The sequence below is a fragment of the Natator depressus genome, chromosome 1, assembly GCF_965152275.1.
Source record: "Natator depressus isolate rNatDep1 chromosome 1, rNatDep2.hap1, whole genome shotgun sequence".
Lineage (NCBI taxonomy): Eukaryota > Metazoa > Chordata > Testudines > Cheloniidae > Natator > Natator depressus.
In genome coordinates, this window is record NC_134234.1 from 197,414,180 (window position 1) to 197,435,494 (window position 21,315).

The following is a 21,315-nucleotide window of genomic DNA, read 5'->3' on the forward strand; positions in this document are numbered from 1 at the left end:
AGAGGAGCTAGAGATCTCTGGACATTTGCTAAAGGTCACAGTGTTGCCACCCCTGTTTTTCCAGTATAAACATCCCATTCATCAGTGAGGTGTACTCCTAGCAGTAATACAGATGTGTACTGCTTCCATCTTTAAAGTGCTCTACAAACTTAAGCCTCACAGCACTTGTGAGTAGGTTAACGTGGGATCTCCACTTCAGGCTCTACATCAGGGGTTCAAACTGGGCGTCTGGACGCCTCAGGGGTCACGAGGTTATTACATGGGGGGGTCGTGAGCTGTCAGCCTCCACCCCAAACCCCGCTTTGCCTCCAGCATTATTACATATTTAACACCATTATAAAAGTGTTTTTAATTTATCGGGGGGGAGGTCGCACTCAGAGACTTGCTATGTGAAAGGGTTCACCAGCACAAAAGTTTGAGAAGCACTGCTCTACGTGCACATTTCAGAGGGCTACGTCCCTTCTCCCCCAGTGGTGCTGCTTTGTTCTAGATCAGTGAGATCAACTCAGATCTACTGTTTTTTAAATGGAAGTATTTCAACTTAGGCAGGTTGTGCTTTCACTATTCAGGGCTGAGGGATTTTCTTTTAATTTGAGGCAAGAAAGCTTTGGTGCCTTTGGAGATCGGTCTTTGCTGCCTTCCGTCACTGAACTATGGGAAAAGGAGACCAACTGTAAGGAAGCTGGTCCAAGAGGGCAGAGTCTACCCCCGAATCTTGTCATCTCCCACACTCGACAGCCGGACAACTTACATGTTTCTGCCTCAAAAGACAATTCTTCTCCCCCTAGAAATCAAGGCCATGGCTTTTAAAGATGCATCCAGCACCTCCTGGTCCAGGAAGCACCTATCCCTGTATGTACAGCCCCACTGTTTTCCCAGAAAGTACAAGATTACTAGCCAAGTAAAATCTGCTTTAGTACAAATTCATCCATGGAGTAAGTGTATGTCTGTTTCAGAGCCTTCAATCTTCAGTACTAGCCAACAAAGGAAGTGACGATGCATCATCATCATCAACTATCTCTGATGCAGCTTCCTTCTCACCTGATGCGTCACACGCCTCAGTGAGGCTATGTAGTTTCTGATCCAGGACAGCTGAATGAGATTCCAGATTGGTCATGTAAGCCTGATATTTTTCAACATCAGCTTGCAGCGAAGCTTTCAGCTTCCTCAGCATTTCTAGACGATCCTTTGAGGAGAAAGAAGAGTGTTAATAACCTAACTGGTATTTAGAAGAATCAGCCCTGCTTTACTGTGGTTACTGGAAACATTAGTAGCTCAATGATAGATTTTCGGCTGCATCTTTTCTTAAATCAGCTGCTACCAAGGCAGATAATTTTCCTCGCAAGCCTAAATGGTGGTGAACTCTGCCATTCTGTCTATCCCTGTACAATCCTTACCCCGAAAGCCTCTTCCTTCCTTTATCTTATTTGGGTCAAATTTTCAGTCTCAGACTACGAGATATAGTTATTCCCAGCCTGATAAATTAGCTCTTGGGAGTTTAGAATTTTAAATTTTATCATTACAACACCAGCTAAATTGAAACATTAAGAAATTAAAACCTACAGGAGGAAATAAGGTCAGAGGTGAGGCTGTCATGCATCTCAGGAGTCTAATAATGAATGCTTGAGTCTCATGTACCAGATGCACTGCAGTAATAAGTCACAGCTCTGTAAGGACACAGAGACGCTTCAACTCAGATTTTTCTTGCATTTAGAGCTTTAAATGAGACCTTCAGTATTAATTTCATATCCAGCTTTTAGTTTAAAAAAAGAAGCAAGATTCTACTATGAGAGCCTGAGACACTGACTTGATTCTTCCACCAGCTGGGGCCAGGAGTTCTGAGTGTCCCAGATGATACCTATAGCTCTGGAGATAGTTTCCTTTGTAGCACCTCAACCCCCTTCCTATCACCTTAGGAAGCAGAATTTCAGATACCCCCGATTCAGCTGCCCCCACCACTTGCTCAGTATGTACACGTTACTGGTGAGATTACAGCACCTGGAACCCCAATAAGGGAAGACCCAGCTTTGATATAGTTGAAAAAAGTAGAAAGATGGTTTACTAACTGGCTCGCTTTCCTTCTCTCTCTCTAGCCTTGCAATCTCTTCATTCAACCTTTTGTTCTCTGCTTCTAAGGTCTTCACTTTGGAACGGTCTACTTTAAACACTTCGTCTGCAAGAAACCACACTGGGTTTGAATAACCCTAGAGCCTCAATAGTCATACCAGACAACAGTGCCGCAATACTGTAGCACAGTGGTTCTCAAGCTTCGCTGCACCACCACCACCCCCTTCTGACAACAAAAGTTACTACATGGCCCTACGTGGGAGGAGGCCAGAGCCCAAGCCCCACAGCCCCAGGCACGGTGGGAAGAGGGGCCAGAGCCCTGCTACCCCAGACTCAAGCCCTCAGGCTTCAGCTTCAGCCCTGGGCCCCAGTGAGTCTAATGCTGGCCCTGGCAACCCCATTAAAATGGGGTCGTGACCCACTTTAGGGTCCTGACCCACAGTTTGAGAACTGCTGCTGGGCACTTTAGAAATGCTTAAAGGCAGATGGTATGCAATAACAAGAGATGACACTGCCAACAGGAGAAGCCCTGTCTTGGGAACAAAACAGTCTGAAGAGGAAAATGGAAGTCAGTTACCAATATTCAAAGTGATCTGCAAGGAGAAACCACACCAAAACAGATTCACTCTTAAAAATGAGCACCTTGCAATGTCCTATGAGCAGGCAGATGAGCTGCTGCTAGTTCTAGGAGAGGGTGTGGAATCCTGATCCAATATCAAATCAGCTGTTTTTAATCAACAGATGGTGAGCTGAGGAGGTATATGCCAAAAGTGACAGGTGATTTTGATTTTGTGTTCCATATATAAATGGATTATGTTTCTGGATCTAAACCTGAAGAGTCCAGATATATTGTACTATAAGTGTGGTGTTATGCAACTAAAAATGTGATGAGAGGCTATAAAGGAGCCTGGTGTACAGAAAGTGTTGAGCACCCACCCTGTGAAAGTCAGGCCCCTTTAAGGCACCTCCAGTTGGGCAACCACAAATTGAGGCACCAAGTCTCTTTGCACTTCTGAAAATCATGGCCACAGTAAAGACACTTCGACCCTCACTTTTAAACATCAACATTTTCCTAAACAAGATATCTAAATATGAATGTGAGTGCTTAACTCTAGACACTCAATCCATAGGTAGGCACCACCATTTGAAAAATGCTGATGTTGGCCTTACTATAACCCCTGTAAGGAAGGCAATAAGTGTGACAAGGCCCAGAATTCTACTAGCCTGCATGTGGTTCCTTGCAATAGCAAATTCAGATGGCCACCCTTACTTAGTTTTGCCTGTAGTTCTGCATCCATCTCTTCAAAAGCATCTCCTCCGTTCATGAAATGATCATAACACTTTTCAGTGTACTCCATAAGTAGCTGAAAAACAAACAATGTGGTTTTTAGAGCCTTTTAAAAACCCATTAAGCAAGCTTGACATACAAAGCCATGGGGCAAACCAACACCTTAGTTAAATATTATTAAAATGGACATACAAGGTCACAAGTTCTATTTTAAAGCTTGAGCTTAATGACAGCCCACACAAACCACCCTTTTAAATCTAAGAAGGTGCTTTAGGGCAAATCCCCAGTTAGAAGATTGGGTTATTTTTGTTGATTTAAAGCTTTCACTTCGGGATCTTTTTGTTTCCTGGCCTGGGTGTCCACTTGCTCGTTGCAGGCTGTGACTTGGGTTTCTCTAGGCCTGACGTCAGGCCCAGAGCTAACCAGAACTGCATGGGCAGCATGCCAGGTGCCAACGTGAGAAACTGACACAGATATGTGAAAATCCCCTTCTGGCCCTGACCAAAAAGGAATCAGACTGAGACCCCACAGAGCAAGAAGCTGATTTTATTTGAGGTGGGAAAGGTATTCCCAAATCCGTAACTTGCCATGTGATTTACGGGTGGGCAGAGAGGAGCAGTTAAACAACCAGCTGTCCTCTGGGCTGCAAGCTCTGAAAATAGCTGCTCCTATTTTTGAGAAGCCAAGCAACTGGCCACTGGGGTACAGGGAAAAAGCCTTTGACTTGCATGTGTGGTCCCAAAGTGGGACCCCTACCAGGAACTGGCCACTTCCCCTTGCCAGTTCAGCCCAGTGGCATAAGCAGTATGTTCCCTTCATCTACTCCCACTGCTTCTGTGGGAAGAGCAGCATGTGCTGACAGTGTTAGGAAAAAGAGATGGCTTCAGGCAACGGTCCAAGCTATCAGCCACTTGGTAGGGGAAATGGGGAGGGGGGAGGAAATCGAAGGATGGCAGATCTATTCCTCTCCTTCAGCACTGTATTATAAAGGTACAAATGATAAGTGCAAACTTATCTATCTAAAATGATTTGCCTTTTTAACAGAGAGCACTTCTCATCCATACATCTCAATGTATTTTACAGGAGTAGATCAGTGTCGTGCTCATTTTACACAGGGGAAAACAAAGCTAAAATAAATTGCCCACGGTCACATAGTAAGTCAGTAGCAGAGTCAAGAACTGAGTCCATTCTGATCACCGTCCCCTTCCCCCCATCCCATGCATTATCCACCAGACCAAATTGCCTCCCAAAGCATGCTAGAAAACAAGGCTGTCCTTTTCTCCCTTCCCTTCTGTAATTAATCCAATGGCCAGCTAAATCCCATGCCAGTTGTAAACCGCAGGTATCTAACTCGTTATAGAAAGCAATGTGGTTTTTTAATTATTATTTTAACAACAGTTCTTACATTTACATTCTGTCCACCTCTTTTGGAAGAGCACTGAGAACCATACACACTTGAGTATGAACAGAAAAAGGGCTGATCAAAATCCAAATTAAAAAACCCCATACCAAAATGGGAATACATTTACTTCATTCGCTACTTTTCCTGACAGTGTAGTGAACATTGTCTGATGAACAATTAATATAGTACAATACCTTATTAACTACAATTTCATCTTTAGCCTCTCCTGACCAGCACTGAACATCGACAAGCACATCTGAGTTATCTCTCATGACACTGTAGATCTAAAAAGGGACAGAGTAAACCTCACAAATTAGAAATGCACAGTGTTCACTGGAGATCCTTATTTGATATCACCCGTCACTAGCCTCCATATCAGAGTCATATTTGTATTAATAAAACAATGTAAGAAGGCAGAGCTAGCCCCATCTGGGTGGGTTGCACACTCTTGGAGCTCTCTGTTTCTTTGGTGTGGAAGCCTCCTTTTATCTCTAAACAAAAAGCTAAACCCCTGGTACTACAGCAAAATGCTGAAAAAAGGAATCTTGGTCCGACAGGGGCTCATAAGGACTAGTGGGAGAGGGAGGTGCAGGGCCACATGGTGATGGGGTGCAGAGCTACATAGGACCAGGGGGAATGGCTGGGTGGGGGCACGGCTGGGTGGGGGCACAGAGACACATGGGGACGGGGGAGTGGGGACAGGGACACACAGGGACAGAGGGAGTGGGTACAGAGCAACATGGGGATGGGGGAGTGGTTGTCCGAGTGTGGGTGAGAGACGTGGACAGGAAGTGCAAGGACACATGGGGATGCAGGAACATATTGGGACAGGGGCAGATGTGCGTGACTGAATGGGACAGGCTACAGGTCTGCCAGGGTCTGCATGGGAATGTTCCCTAGCAATCCCTCCCCGCCACCCCCCCAAAAAACCCCTGTTCTGTACTTTTCCCACCCTTCAAGTTGACACCTAGGCTCCTTCCCAGCAATTACTTCCCTCTCCCTCACCTCCTCCATTCCCCCTGACTCCCTCAAGCCTTTGCACTGCTTCTGAGGGATGTGGGAAATACGGTTCTGTATTGTAGTTTAAAGGAATTCTTACTCAGTTCTGTATTAATATGCCTAGTAAGGAATCTATTTCTCAAAAAACATTTCCTGAATCTTTTTTGTTGTCTGTATTGTTACACAACTACTTGCTGACTGGTATTTTGAAATAAATGACCAAAAATAATTGAAATTGGTGTGATTATATTATTTATTTAAAAACATGTGCAGATTTTTAAAATTTTTTGTTGCAGAATTCCCCCAGGAGTAAAAAAAAGTCTCCTTCAGCAAAATTACATGGGAAATGTTGCTCTGTTAACACAGTAACTTGGTCGAAGTGAGCCCCTGACTTTACAGAATAGCGTTACATCTGTTGATGGAGCATTGGAATCTGTGTTAGTAGATGGTTGGCTGTGACACAGTGGCAGTAGGAACGATGGAAAGAATGGATGAAATACCCAGGATTAATGGGAGTGGTACAACATTCTGCTCAGAGCAGCCTGTTAAATTGTCAAAGGGGAAGAGTTCTCGTCACTAAGTGTCAGTATATATAGTCTGACTTTTACAGTGAAAAACAAGCCCCTGCACACCACCTAGATAACTGACACATACATCGGAACTAACATAACTGATGGGGTCAAAAAAGATTCATACTGCAGGGATCATACCCCATTCTCTTCAATCTGTTAATGGCAATACATCTCAAAGAGACAAACGCTTTAATGGCATAGCAGATTCTGAGGAAACACTATGAAAATCATGGGAGGATCTCAAAGGGAGGAAAGAGAAAACATGTTTTGAGGATAAGCTTAAAGCACTGCAGCTTGACACAAAGTAGTCAATAGGGCAGGTGTACCTTAAATACACCAGGAAGTCCTATGAATAAAATAGCAAACACCACACTGCAAGATTTTGTACAAGAAATGGGTTACTGTTCCCCCGCCCCCTGACATGCGCTGGGTATCACCACTTGTAAAGATTGCCAATAAAAGGGAATTTTCTAGAGAAGACAGAAAGAAGTTGATCGACTGTGGCTAAGGTAAGAGGCAGTTACTATAAAAAAAGCCACTTTTCCTCCAACAGATACAGAGACATTACCTCAGCAGCCTTGTCTGCTTATATCTGCAGTCAAAAAGCCAGACAGCTTCTGAATCTAAGATATTGCTGTAGGGCCCTAAGGCTGTATGAAGACAATTCTGGATCTTGGAGGATTATAGTTTAAAAACTTCAGTTCATTTCTATCAGAATTTAATGTAGACTGTTTTCTCTTGTTTATTCTTTCCTCTTACACACACCCACCGTGGGTACTGTTATTTGTAATAGTTACTATTTTTCATTTCTCTAGCATCTTCCCTTTGAGGATTTCCAGCCACTTTAAAGAAGATAATGAATGTATACTCACAACCCAGCCATGCAGCAGGGAAGTATTACTGGTCCCATTTTACAAAAGGGAAAACTGGGGTATAGGGATTAGGTGTCAGATTTTTAAAGGCAGTTAGGCACTTTTGAAAATCCAACTAGATGCATCTACCTGTTAGGTACATAAAACCCATCAATTTCAATGGGAGTCAGGTTCCCACCTCGCTCAGGTGCTCTTTGAAAATCTCACTACTAGGTGGCTCTCTGCATCTTCAGGCACCTAAATACTTTTGAAACTCTGGCCTTAACTAGTCCAAAGTCAATGGCAGAGCCTGGAACAGAACCCATATTTCCCTGCTCAGCCCAAAAGGGATCACAGCTGACCTCCCTTTTTGTCACCATACCTTGATGCAGTCTATTAACCACACTAGTGCAGCGGCAATCTGAGGCCAGACATGCGGTGCACCCATGGTGTACATGGAGCTTTTTGGCCATGGAAAGGGATACCTACAAGGAAAGAAGAGTTAGAGCAGTTTCCAATTACCTGAGCAGGACTGTAATCAGCAGAGAATTAAAAGACATCTCCCTGCCAAATAGATTTGATTTATTGGACACACACAGACTTCTGCCTGTTTTTCTGATGAATGTTCACTATTGTTAATACTACAGATCATTAACTGATTTTATTCCTTTTATGTGCATCAACAGATTCTGTCAGCTAATGTCAAATTGCAGTATCTTTGCCACTTGTAAAGAAGTTAAAAAAAAAAAGCACAACTCAGTTTTTGGATACCAGGTGGGGTTTGTGGCACCGGCAATTAGAAAAATACCCTTAAGTTGTAAATTGAGTACTGTGATACCCTGGCACCCCAATATTCACCACTGTCATGCAATTAGGATATGTTTTGTACAAAGTATGCCTTTGAGATATTCTAAAAGTCTTGATCTGCTAGACATTAATATCTCGTTGGATTGTATCTGCTATCGTCGTATGTGAAATTATGAAATTTGGCTACGTACGTGTTATTGAAACATGTTATGAGGTTGAAAACACCCACAAGCAGCCTTTAGGCCTTTTTCCTGTTGTACCTGAAAAAATGGCTTATTAAGAAAATGCACACAAGCACAAGTATTACTCCAGGAACTGTGTACAATAGAAACCTCAGAGAGAGCACTACACAATGGGAAATGTTTGACCCACATCACAGCAAAAGAGCTTTCCAGCAAGTGGGAGGAAGATATAAAAGAGGGGAAATGACATCATGATTGTACCTCACTCTCCCTACAACAGCACACCTGGAAATACCTGAGGGGCAATGACTGAACTGTGGGAAGTGATGGTCCCAGGCTAGATGGATTTTGGCCTGTGTATGAAAACCTGGGAAAGCCAAGGCAGCTTGTGCCTTAAGAATCTGCCAGCCTGTTTATCGCTCAGGGTGAGAATTTGCTAATTCATGTCCTACTTATCTAGTGTGTTAAGCTCAGTTTGCGGTTTTTGTTTATTTACTAAGGTAATCTACTTTGATCTATTTGCTCTCTCTTATAATCTCTCTTTTGTATTTAATAAACTTGTTTTTTGTTTTCTCTAAAGCCAGTATGTGGAAATTATAACTTGGGGCAGAAAGCTGTTGCATCTCTCTCTCCACATTGAGGGAGTGGAGAATTTTATGACCTTATGCTTTGCAGTTCCCTGTGCAGTGCAAAACAGTATAATTTTGGGTTTACACTCCAGAGGGGGTCCATGCCTTACCAACTAGGAGGTGCCTTAACTGAGCCTTCCAATGCAGAGCTGATCTCAGCATCTGTGTGTGAAGCTGCAGCTGGGTGTGTCCCTATCTGTGTGTATGCTGGTGAAAGAGCAAGCTTGGAGAGCTTGGCAACTTATCACATAACCACAGTGTAAAAGAGAACCCAGGCTGGCGAGTTAGGCAGGCTCAGTGGTACCCCAGTTCCAAGTGGCACCCGGGGGTGGGCGGGGGGGATATCAGAAACCCAAACATCACAGCATTACGCTAGTGCATGGGAACCAGAAAGTAAAATAGAGCCAGCTAGTTTCACTGTATATGATAAAGGAAGGGCAAAACATAGAACAGAAGTGGTGAAAGTAAGTTATTTTGGCTTTCACAGTTTTGGCATTACTAGTAATAAAGATGGACTAAAGCACAACAAATTATTGAGCTCAATACAGGAGTAGCTGGGTGAAATTCTATCACTTGTGTTACACAGGAGGTTGGACTAGATGATCTAATGGTTCTTTCTGGCCTTAAAAACTATGATTCTGTAACTCTGAAGTCATACAGGGAAACAAATGTTTTAAGCTAGGATATTTAGCCTAAAGATGCCCTTGTACCAGCTTCAAGCATTTTCCAGTGTCTCTTGAACACTGCAACCTAGCAGTAGCTAGAACCTACACTGGCAAATTGAGCCAATTCAAACGCTTAAAGGGGGAGAAAAATGTTGAGGTTGAAACACTAGAGGACAGCAGAATACCCCCAAGGGAACACAAAGTAAAAAACAACCATAGGCTGAGTGGAGTCAGACAGTCATGGAGTCTGAGAGCTGCAGTGACCGGGTGGCAATGCCTTCACTGAAAGGAATTGGCACCTTGTATACCAAAAGGGCACCTGGGTCCCATTGCAGGGCCTGACACAAGAACCACTGCCTTGTTCACACACCAGAGCCTTGATTCAACAGTGGGGACCTTCAGAAAAAGATAAAGTGTTATCAATGTTATGTTGTTTTCCGAATTTTTTTTAATCCGGATCTTTATCTTGACTCTGTCCCTTTGAACATAAGGGTGCCCACTTTATACAATCTCTGACCAGCTCTGGTACATACCCAAGTTCTTTAAAGACTTTTGGGATCTCCTCTTCAATTTTAGAATCAGGAAGTTCATAAGAAGGGCACAGAAAAACATATATAAAAGCAAAAATCCTGAAAAAGTCCTTAGTAGATGGAGTTTGGAGAGATTTCACAGACACATTCTGGGCATAGCCATTCTCCACAAGAAACTAAGAAAGGCAACAGACACAAAGATTAATAGAGACTCCTAATCAAATCTTGACCAACGTGAGGTCAATGTCTGCATTTATCTTGAGGAACATTACATTTTCATTGCTACTAACAGAAGTCAATATACACACACTGATCAATACATTCTGAATGGGTATTTTCAATTTAAAACAAAGAACTCTCCCTCATTACAGCCACACATTTCTGGAAGACTAACATTCAGAGGGGGAGATAGAGAGGCTCAGAAAAAATATATTCATGTCTGATGAGCCAGTGAATAAGCTGAGATTTGTACATGCTCTCTGTTAAATCTACAACAATGATAATCGTAGCAGAAGGTAAACAACTCATTGAAAAAGTGACTGATTGAACAGATGTTCCTTGTGCCAGCACTTCTGATGGCTCAACAGAATCTGCAATATCTAAATTTTCAGTTAAAAACAAAACACTAAATCAAATGGCATTATTCTTGCCCTTCTAGATGTTAATCTTCCAAATATGACCCAATCCCATGCTGCTTTACTAAGATGAAGGAGAGAGATGCAAACTGGCCCTATTCATCTCTACACAGTGTTAATTCTCAAGTCTAATTAGGGCAATTTTAATATCAACTGCTCACTGCTCATTTTAGCAGAAAAACTCAGCTATTTTGGGATTGCGGGCATAACCTGATTAGAGCACCACCACTTTTCTCCCCAGTCTGAAACCTGCTTATCACATAGTTTCTCCACACAATCACAAGCTATCCCAGTTTTATCTTCTGTGTATCACATGTACAATCCTAATGCTGTAACAGAACCAACTAATCTATTGCCAAAGAGGACAGCATCCCATGTTTGCATTTAGAGTACAACATTGTTATGAGCAGCTGCAGCAGATATTGGTGGCACAGTGGGTGGGAACCCAGGTATACCTCACAGAGCTGTCGGATGCACTGCTGGATGTAAGTCTTGTCATGAAGTGGCCTGGGATCCTTCAACTTTTCTGTACCAGCAAAAAAGCCCCATGGAGTATTTCGCGATGCTCCAGAAGCACTTGTCCTGAAACCAAACAGAGACGGTTAAACTGCTTTGGATCACGTGCTGTGGGCTTTTAGCATTTACAGAATACCCAGAATCACACTGGATAGGATATCCAAAGTGTACAAGAACTATAAAATCCTCATGCTTCGAAACATAAACCAAACATCTAATGAAGGCAGTTAAGAAAAAAAACTGCCCCACAGGCAGGTTATTCCACAAATGTCCAATTACAGGGATTCATACATATTCCTCTGAAGCATCTGACCTGCTACAGTGATCTCATACAGGATAGCAATCTTCCTATGCACTTACATTATTCTCATTAACGTAGCATTTGTGCACAATTCCTATGTGCCTACTCTCTAATCTAATGAAAGAAACAATCAACAGAAAAAAAAAAAGAGCTGGGGGGGGGGAATCAAATATTTTAGGTCTTCTTTATACATCAAAATAGCAAAAAAGGACACATCTCTATTTCCTCCCCTGCCCCCTTTGCAAGCCACTTTTAAAGCCTAGAGTTTTAATTATTCATTATTTTATATTGGAAATATTGACTGAAACAAGTCAGGAGGCATTGTAACAGTACCTTCTCACAGAGAAGTTGATTTTTCCGTCAGAGCCACCAGTGTACTTAGATATGTTCAGCTTCGATTGTTCTCTAGAGAAGAGATCACAAAACATTACACTAAAAAGAAAAGGAGTACTTGTGGCACCTTAGAGACTAACCAATTTATTTGAGCATAAGCTTTAAGCTTATGCTCAAACAAATTGGTTAGTCTCTAAGGTGCCACAAGTACTCCTTTTCTTTTTGCGAATACAGACTAACACGGCTGTTACTCTGAAACAAAACATTACACTGTCATTTAAAGCATTACTATGGTGCTGCCAGTAGTTTCACGACCCAAGATTATTAGGAATCTATTTTAATTGTATTTCTGTATTTTTTTTAAAAAATTGATTACTTACACAATGCTGTCAAAAGCACAGTTTCACCACTTCCCCAGTGAAGTCAGTTTTCTCACTTTGTGTGGGTCTTTTACACAGTAACAATGGAAAGAAAAAACACTGAAAAATAAAAAAGTGTGACATAACTCCCCCCCACCCTCCAAAATAGGCAAGTGGATTGATTAGATGGCAGGTGTCATAATAGTTATTTTAACTCATTTTAATTGACAATTTACTAGATTTCAAGTAGACATTGTCCCTTTAAAGGACTTTTAAAAAGCTTTCATATTGAAAATTCTAATGTGGAGTTGATAATACATTGTAAACTATTTTTGCTATTTTTAAATGGACAGTGTTCTGTTAAGTCAAGTCTCTGTGGTGTTCTTGTTTCCATGAACCTGCCTACACAAGTGAAATTTACAGGAGGTACTACCAATGCCACCTCTCTGAAATGATGTTAGCCTTAGGCCAGGTCTACACTATAAATTTACATCAGTATCACTAGGTCAGTGGTTCTCAAACTTTTTTACCGGTGACCCCCTTTCATGTAGCAAGCCTCTGAGACTGCGACCCCCCTTATAAATTAAAAACACATTTTTATATATTTAACACCATTATAAATGCAGGAGGAAAAGCGGGGTTTGGGGTGGAGGCTGACAGCTCGTGACCCCCCCCCAGGTAATAACCTTGCAACCCCCTGAGGGGTCCCAACCCCCAGTTTGAGAACCCCTGCATTAGGTCACTCAGAGATGTATTTAGAGGTGAACTAGACATCCTGGTGCCCTTTACCATAACAGTGAATCTCTTCACACCAAGTCCACAACAAATGACCACAACCCTCCTCCTCTCAGTTACATCAACATAAGTGTGCTTAGAGATCAGCAGCACATACATTGCTTGAGGTGTATATAGACCAGCTCTGCTTGCATCCTGAACTCTAACGGGCAGCAGGGAAGCCCGGCCAGTGCTACCGCTGGAAGATGAGCTCTGTTTCATCTTAAGTTGCAAGACAAAGGCCTGTCAGCCAAAAAATGCACAAAACAAAAATGGGAAATACTGATCTTACAGGTCAGACAGAACAGCTACTGGAGAACCCAGCTAGAGCAAGAAGCCAGGCCAGAAACGGGGGAAAGAGCAGCTCAGAGGATACTAAACAAGTCCCCCATATTAATGGGTCTCAGACAGACTCTTTTCTCAGTTTGGCTGGTGAGAATGACTTCCCTGACTGGGCCCAGTTTTGCTTTAATTCGTTTAAATGTTTTACGGCCCCCCCCGACACAGAAACATGGCCCACCACATCCACCTACTCCCCCTTTAAATCAAGCCCCAAAACATCTCGCATCCCCGGGCCCTTTTCTCTAATACAGGCAGAATCCATGTGTAAAAGGTCTAACGGGGCTGCAGGGGACCACCCCTGAAGCCAGACCCCGCGCAGTCCCGTCACCTGGCAGAGAAGAAAAGTTCTTCTGGTTCCCTCCAGGCCGCAGCAGGTGCCTGCCCCTCCTACCACCCAGCTCCCAGCAAAGCGCACCAGTCGCAGCACCCCGCCCCACAGGCACAGGCAGGCACCCCCACCCCGGGTAACGGCGCCCGTGAAAACAAAGGGCCCAGCCCCAGGCGGGCAGGTGTCCCGCGGTAGGTCTCAGCCCCCAGCACAGGATGGGACAGGGGCCAGCGCACCCTGCAAGGGCCGCAGTGAGCCTCGAGGGGCCGCGTGAAGAGTTTGGTCCCCGTGAAAGGAAAGCTCCCGGGCTTCGAACCCGCGTCCCGGCTGAAAGGCTGCACCCGCGGGAGCCCCTGAGCTGCTGGTGTCGGCGGCAGAATCTCTCCCCTCCCGAGAACGGCGTGTCCGGGGTGGGGGGACTGGAGGGGCTCTGCCTAGCTGGGTATTTATCCGCCCCTCCCCCCGGCCTCTGGGCTCCCCTCCCCCACTGCTGAACACACCAGGGCAATAGGGCTCTGGGTCCTGCCCGCTCGTGTATATTGGGCGGGGAGGGGGGGAACCGGGCCCCAGCAGCCTGGGCTCGCCGCCCGCCTGCCTCAGCCGGCGGCAGCAGCGAGGCACGAACCCACCGGGGCGCGGGGCCTAGCCGGGGCGGGGCAGGTGACGCAGAGCGGGGGCGGGGCCGGGGCCGTACAACAAGATGGCGCCGCCCCGAGGGGAAGTGCGAGGCCGCGGCGAACATGGCGGACGAGGAGGAGGATCCGCCGGTGAGTGAAGCTACTAGGGCTTCGGGGACTCCGGTGCCTCCTTCCTGCCAAGGGAAGGTCTCTCGTTCCCGGCCCCGCCCCTGCCGGGAAACGACTTCGGGGATTGCCGGGGTCTGGCTGCCGCGTCTGGCGGGGGCCCGGAGAGAGCGGCTGCAGCGGGGCTGGGAGAGTGTCTCTTTCTGAAGATCAACCTGGGGCCTTTCCCGGCTGCTTCGCGTGTGCTGACCGCTGCCGCCCTTCTCCAGCTCGTACCACCCCCCCATCCTCCCTCTCACTTCCCCCCCCCCCCCCCCACACACACACACGGGTGCTGGCAGAGGATGTGGCAAGTCACTGGCTTAGCCGGGAGTCCCCATTGCCCAGCTCGGGTAGGGCTACCGAGCGGGAACAATGTGTACAGTGGGGGGTGTTGAGAGCCACTGAACCAAACTGAAAAGGAGTCCTTGTGGCACCTTAGAGAATAAATTGGTTAGATTCTAAGGTGCCACAAGGACTCCTTTTCTTTTTGCGAATACAGACTAACACGGCTGCTACTCTGAAACCTGAACCAGACTGTAAACCCTGTGTATCATGGGAACCGCTTCAAGCCCCCGGGGGTGTGTGGCACCCCTAGTTCCAGCATCTGTGCTACTGAAGGTTTATGGTCCTGTTTCAGCTTTTGACATAGTCTGTTTTCTGCCACAAACTGGAAGCTCCCTCCCAGGCTGACTGTTATGAGTACAGGGAGTGAGAGACAAGGTGACTGAGGTAAATCCATATTGCCAACTTTAAACGTTCAACAATCATGGGTCAGGCTCACCAAAAATCATGAGATCATGTAAAAATACTAGATTTGGTGTTCTTTTTATTTGCCTTCTGCTTTTTGAGGCTTTAGCATACACTGGGGTCACATTTTGAGGCTTTCTCCATAGCCAGAAGGGCCAGAAACTTATTTTTTCTTTAAGAATGAAGGCTGAAATCATCACACAACCACTTGATTCCAGGAGCTGGGGCTTTAAGGAAAACAATCCTTCTGATGAGAGTCATGACACAATTATGAGTTGGCAACACTGGTTCTTGGGCCAGCTTCTCTTGGTGAAAGAGACAAGCTTTTGAGTTTCACAGAGCTCTACTTCAGGTCTTAAGTACAAATAGTTCTCATGCTCAAATGGAATTCATAATTAGACAGATATATCCCCCCCACACTGTAACACTGGGGTGGCTTGGGAGACCCTTATGGGGAGGTTGAGATGTTGGGGGGCAGAGGGAAGGGGCTTGGGTTTTGTGACCACCTGGGCCTGTCTGCTGTGCTGTTGTCTGATCTCCCTCTCTGGTGTCTGCCTCACCCTAGTTTGAAGAAGACACTGAGGAAGCCGGAGGAGGCCCAGATGGTGGGCAGGGCAAGAGGAAGAGGCTGTTCTCCAAAGAGCGTGAGTCGACGTGTGTGTCCATGTCCGGGTCAGTAAGGACCCCCACCCTAGGCTCTCTGAGAGCGGCATTTATGGCATACCAGGGTACCCTTCACTCTTCTGGGGATTGTAGTCTGTTAAATGAGGATGTAGCTGTAAATTGAAATAAGCCAGTCAAGGTGACAGGCCCCCAGGATCTCTGTGGGAGTATTGTATAACTTGTAATACAGCTTGGTGTAACTGTAAAGAAGGCAACAGGTTGTACTGCTGCCTAATTAGAGTCACAATTTGGATTGTGTAGTCCCTGCACCCATACCACAGGGAATATGATCCCTCAATATGTTCACTTTGGAGACAAGCACCTTACGTTAAGTTCTGGTGACTGATCTAGGATGCTGAAAATCATTGTCAGCTGAAAAATGAAGCCCTTTTAACTTGTTACATTGCTTTCTGAACTACAAATCACTTTAATCACCATTATAGAAACTGTTCTTTGGAAGCACAGGAACAGCCACCCTAGATCAGACCCAGGTCCATCTAATCCAGTATCCTGATCCTAGAGTTTGTTGTCAAGCACAGTTCCGGTAGTACTACATGTACTGTATGTATTTCAAATGGTTGTTGCTAATATGGTTTCTGTTGACAGCCACATGGCATCTGCATGTCATTCTTACCACAATTCTATCATGTTTGGGTTCCACAGACTTGTAGATTTGCATTTGTTTGAAGAACTTGGTGCATATGCTAAGTCTGCTGCATAGCTGGAACAAGGGAGCTCTTTCAGTCATACTATGTTTTCTGTTTCCCCAGTAAGATGTATGATGTATGGGTTTGGAGATGACCAGAATCCCTACACAGAATCGGTAGATATTCTTGAAGACCTGGTGATAGAGTTCATCACAGAGATGGTAGGTTATATTAAAAAATCTGCTTAATTTGTTTCTGGACTGTAATGACTAGAGAGAGCAGTCCATTTGAAAACAAATAACTCTTAGTTATGGACAGTGGTTAGGAAAGCCCTTTCTAAAAAAAGATCAGGGGAAGGGAATGGTTTAGTTTTCTAAAGACTCTAAAAGTAGGCTTCTTTTTATTTTTCACTAAAAAGACCTATAATTTAAAAAAAAATAAACTTACATAAATTTAAACCGTTAATACATTCTTGAACTAATCCAGTAACTGGCTGATTAATCATCTGATTTGCATCCCAGAAGTCACTAACCCTTCATCCTTCCAGGGTTGATGATCTCCTGCATTCAACAGTGTGTATAGCATTTTTAGATGATACTTTTAAAGGGAAAAGAAAAGTCCTGCATGCTCTGTGTGGGCATTGGCTCACACTTCTATTGTTGTAAGAGATTTGCCTTGTTGCCCTGAGCCAGGGATTCCTGGACTCCATTTTTTTAACTGAGCTGTGTGTTTTCTTCTCCTGGGGTACAAGAGTTTTATATATTGTACTTCCTAATTTCTTCTCACTACCTGCAACTCCCAGTACTCCTCTCTCTCTCCATTATTTTGCAAGTTAGGCCTGTCCTCCTGTGCACTTGTGGCTACTCTGATTTTGGTGTCATCAGCAAGGTAGATGACAATTCACTACACGCACACGCACTCAGTGAAGGCACAAAGCAGCTGTGCAGGGTGCAGACACAGGCTTGGCTGTGAATTTTATATGTTATGTTTGTGACTTTTTTATGACAAAGCACCTTACAATGTAGCACTTATATGTGAGTTGCCACAAAATAAGATTTCCAGATTTTATTTGAGTTTTGGAGTGGGGTGCATATTGACTGGCACAATAGATCCTGGTCCATGAACCTTGCTCATAGCTGCTATGGTATTGCAAATAGTAAATAACTGGTAGGTAACATTGCTGCTTAAAAGACTGATTTTTTTTTTTTGATTTTTTTTTTTTTTTTTTTTTACTAGTGTGAAAGGTAGTTCATAGACCACCTAGAAAGGCTCTCCTGACCATAGTTTAGCTAGGATGGTGGTTTTCAATCTCTGAAACTATTGGTTTCCTCTTCAAAAGTGCAAAGCCTGGTTGTTAGAACCAAAGTGCCAGTGTACCATCTAAAAACAGTGTGTAAGGTAACTTACAAGAGGGAAAAGGAAGCATAACTTTCAGTGAAATCATTTACTACTTTTTTTTTAAACAGACACACAAGGCAATGTCAATTGGACGGCAGGGTCGTGTACAGGTTGAGGATATTGTCTTTTTGATCCGCAAAGACCCACGGAAGTTTGCTAGAGTAAAAGACCTGTTGACTATGAATGAAGAACTGAAACGAGCCAGGAAGGCTTTTGATGAAGCAAACTATGGATCTTGATGCTTTTGTGTTGTGCAGAGATGGTAAACGTTATGGCTACATGTTATCCCTATACTTTTTTTTACAGCAATTCTTTTTTTCAATACTGAGAAATGAACCCCTACTGCTTTGTTTGTTTTTGTGGGGTTTTTGTGTGGGGGGGGTTTTGTTTTGTTTGGGGATTTTTTTGGATGGATTTCAGTGCTGAAGTGTCTAAAGCAGCATTTACTGGTTAGAACTGCCAGACAAGCCTGTAAATGTATCTTAATATTTTGTATATTCTTTTTATGCTATTTTAAGAAAAGGCAAGGGAGTTCAAACTAGAAGTGCTCTAGAAGTTCTTCATGCTTGTTTGTCGCACCTCTTGTTTTGAGCTATGGCAGCCTGTCATGTACCAGATGACTGACTAGAAAGCTAAATGAGAAGAGATGCTTAGCAACTGTGCATAGTTCTCATTAGATTCATATATCCTTCACCTGATCCACCAAGTTGATTTCAAAGGAATAATTGAAAAGTTAGTGTTTGAACATCATTATGTTTGGAGAGTTTTAAACAGTGTAGTTAGCCAAAGTATTGAAACTTCTGCTTTTTCCATGTCTTCTCTTTATAAGGGGGTATTTTATGAATAATAAAATGTTTTAACAGTTCACTCACTTCTCTTGCTTTGAGTCTGCGATGTTAAATATATTCAAGGCATGTGAGAATATTTCCACATAAGGAACAAGAATTTATTTGCACTAAAATGCTGCATGTCCAGTAGTCTTAGGCCCTCAATGGAGTTTTAATCTAAAATATGATTTTTATGGAAATGGCTTTGCTTTTTTTGTGTGCATGCTGCCACATATTAGTGAGGATGCTGACTTTTTAGGATTTAGCTTCAGTTAGCTGTGACTCTAGGCTCACCTCCCCTAGATTTAACTGCACTCTAATAGTTCTTTCCACATAATGTAGTCTAGAAAGACAAAACTGGGTTTTCAGGCATTTATTAACCGAGAGAAAGAAGCAGCCAGGGATGAATAAACAGCAGGTTCCAGTTTCCTTCTGGCATAATAAAGCTTAATGATTCTGTTCAGTCAGAAATAATTTAATAGTTCTTTGTACTGGTGGAAGATGCAGCTGCTGTGGCATTTCACAGCTGGTTTAATGTTTGAAACATTACACTAGAGGGAGTCTTTCAAATCTAGGTTTAAATTCCACTACAGTTGACTTACCTTTCATCCTTAAGACACACATTGTTCCGTATATTTTACTCTGCGTGGATCTCCTGCAGAAGGCCATAAACAGAAGTCCTGCCTGTTTGATAGGAACATTACGGATCCTGTGGTGCTTCTTTTGAAACAGCAGACATTACCATATTTATCCCTGTAACCCATTGGTTCTCAACCTTTCCAGACTATTGTGCCCCTTTCAGGAGTCTGATTTGTCTTGTGGACAGCAAGTTTCACCTTACTTAAACTACTTGCTTACAAAATCAGATATAAAAATACAAAAGTGTCCCAGCACACTATTATTGAAAAATTGTTTTCTCACTTACCATATAGTTATGAAATAAATCAATTGGAATATCACTATTTACATTTCAGTGTAGTCTATAGAGCAGTACAAACAAGTCATTGTCCGTATAAAATTTTAGTTTGTACTGTTTTCGCTAGCGCTTCTTATGTAGCTTATTGTAAAACTAGGCAAATATCTCCTAGATGAGTTTTTGTAGCCCCTCAAAGACCTCGGCATACCTCCCAGGGGTATGCGTAACTCTGGTTAGGAACCACTGCTCTAACCCACTGGTGACATCGTTTTGTGATTTGTATAGTGATGGCTTGTAAGTGGTGTGGGATCTCCTAAAAGAAACGTGTTAAGTGTGAATTATAGTCTACTACATGCCAAGAGAATTTCAGGGGGAAGCCAATCAAACCACTAAAATAGACAGCTTCTTCTGAGATTGGCCTGCTGTATTATGCTTCAGGACTACTCAAGCCTAGTGCCTGAACGTAGCATTTAACCTTGTAAATAACAGCCTAGAGCAGGGTGGCCAACCTGTGGCTTTTCAGAAGTTAATATGTGGCTCCTTGTATAGGCACCGACTCAGGGGCTGGAGCTACAGGTGCCAACTTTCCAATGTGCCAGGGGGGTGCTCACTGCTCAGCCCTTGGCTCTGCCACAGACCCTCGCTCCCCCTCTCCCCCTGAGCCTCCTGCATGCTAAGAAACAGCTGATGGGGAGGTGCTGGGGGAAAGAACTGATGAGGGGCTGCTGATGTATTACTGTGGCTCTTTGGCAATGTACATTGGTAAATTCTAGCTTCTTCTCAGGCTCAGGTTGGCCACTCCTGCCTAGAGGACTTTTGTAGAAATTTTAACTTGTATGCAAAGAAAATAAGATCACAAAACTGGGGGGGGGGGCACTTTTATGCATGGGTGAGTAGTTACTCTGAAAGTCAGGGATCATTAAATAAAAATCTATAGCACAAAGCCATGCATTTCTCTTCCCACTTTGCAAACACCATCAGTCTTTAGATTTACTGTAATGTGACTTAATTTGAATACTTAACACCAATGGGGGTGGTGCTGTATAAAATGTAAATGTGTCTGTGCTGAAGTGAGGTAGGAGACTTATAGGATGGGGTAGCTTTGCTCTTCCATCCTCTGGGCTACCTTTTATCTTTGTGGGCACTATTGTAAAGATTGGTTTTAAGGAGGAATAGCACCTAGATTATTTTGTGTATTTTAGGGGTAGCAGCTCCAGTTTTGGATGAGCACCCCATTGTAGTAGGTGCTCTATAATAGGAGAGTATTTCATATACCCCCAACATTCTTCTAGGTGAAAACAGATCACTGGGGCATTGTGATAAATCCAAGATTTCAGTGGCATCCTGGTAACTGCTGTATCAGCTGCCCCCCCCTGCCCCAGCTGTGATACAGGAAACTGACCAGAGAAAGTATTTAAACAAAAAATTGCATCCTCCCCCCTCCTCTGGCACTTAAGGTTTGATCCTAGTAACACACATGTAACTATGAACAGTAGTCCCATTGGATTCAATAAGACTACTCCTGTACAGCAGTGATGTAGAAGCAGGACCATAAACTAAGTTGTTCTCAGCATGGACCATGGCTTTGTATGTATTTGTACAGTGACTCCTCACTTAAAGTCATCCCCATTAACATTGTTTCATTGCTGATCAATTGGGGGACATGCTTGTTTAAAGTTGTGCAATGTTCCCTTATAAGCTTCACAATCACAATCTACACATTGCTATGTGGAGTATTAAATTGTTTAAGAC

The 21,315-nt window shown here is 43.7% G+C and overlaps 2 protein-coding genes across 2 annotated transcripts in view; one reads left to right on the plus strand and one right to left on the minus strand.

The window, feature by feature from the left end:
• LOC141999971 (kinetochore protein NDC80 homolog) overlaps positions 1–13,314 on the minus strand; it is a 28,463-nt gene extending 15,149 nt beyond the window's left edge. Inside the window, exons 1-9 of the mRNA XM_074973928.1 lie at positions 13,029–13,314; positions 11,778–11,849; positions 11,083–11,209; positions 9,996–10,168; positions 7,562–7,664; positions 4,952–5,041; positions 3,338–3,431; positions 2,067–2,173; positions 1,042–1,186 (exon numbers count right to left, since the gene is read on the minus strand). Of these exons, the coding sequence (XP_074830029.1) occupies positions 1,042–1,186; positions 2,067–2,173; positions 3,338–3,431; positions 4,952–5,041; positions 7,562–7,664; positions 9,996–10,168; positions 11,083–11,209; positions 11,778–11,849; positions 13,029–13,132 (1,015 nt within the window). The 5' untranslated portion in view covers positions 13,133–13,314. The remainder of the gene's footprint in view (positions 1–1,041; positions 1,187–2,066; positions 2,174–3,337; positions 3,432–4,951; positions 5,042–7,561; positions 7,665–9,995; positions 10,169–11,082; positions 11,210–11,777; positions 11,850–13,028) is intronic.
• A 934-nt stretch (positions 13,315–14,248) lies between these two features.
• TAF13 (TATA-box binding protein associated factor 13) lies at positions 14,249–21,302 on the plus strand. The gene is made up of 4 exons (XM_074973961.1): positions 14,249–14,347; positions 15,678–15,756; positions 16,546–16,643; positions 17,889–21,302. The coding sequence occupies exons 1-4, from the start codon at positions 14,321–14,323 to the stop codon at positions 18,057–18,059; spliced, it is 375 nt and encodes a 124-aa protein (XP_074830062.1). The 5' UTR covers positions 14,249–14,320; the 3' UTR covers positions 18,060–21,302.
• The last annotated feature ends 13 nt before the right edge of the window (positions 21,303–21,315 follow it).

Excerpts from the sequence above, each read along its gene's own strand:
- TAF13 (XM_074973961.1), top strand. The coding sequence starts at position 14,321 with ATGGCGGACGAGGAGGAGGATCCGCCG. Across the intron at positions 14,348-15,677 it reads ACGAGGAGGAGGATCCGCCG|TTTGAAGAAGACACTGAGGA; the intron begins GTGAGTGAAGCT and ends GCCTCACCCTAG. Across the intron at positions 16,644-17,888 it reads TAGAGTTCATCACAGAGATG|ACACACAAGGCAATGTCAAT; the intron begins GTAGGTTATATT and ends TTTTTTAAACAG.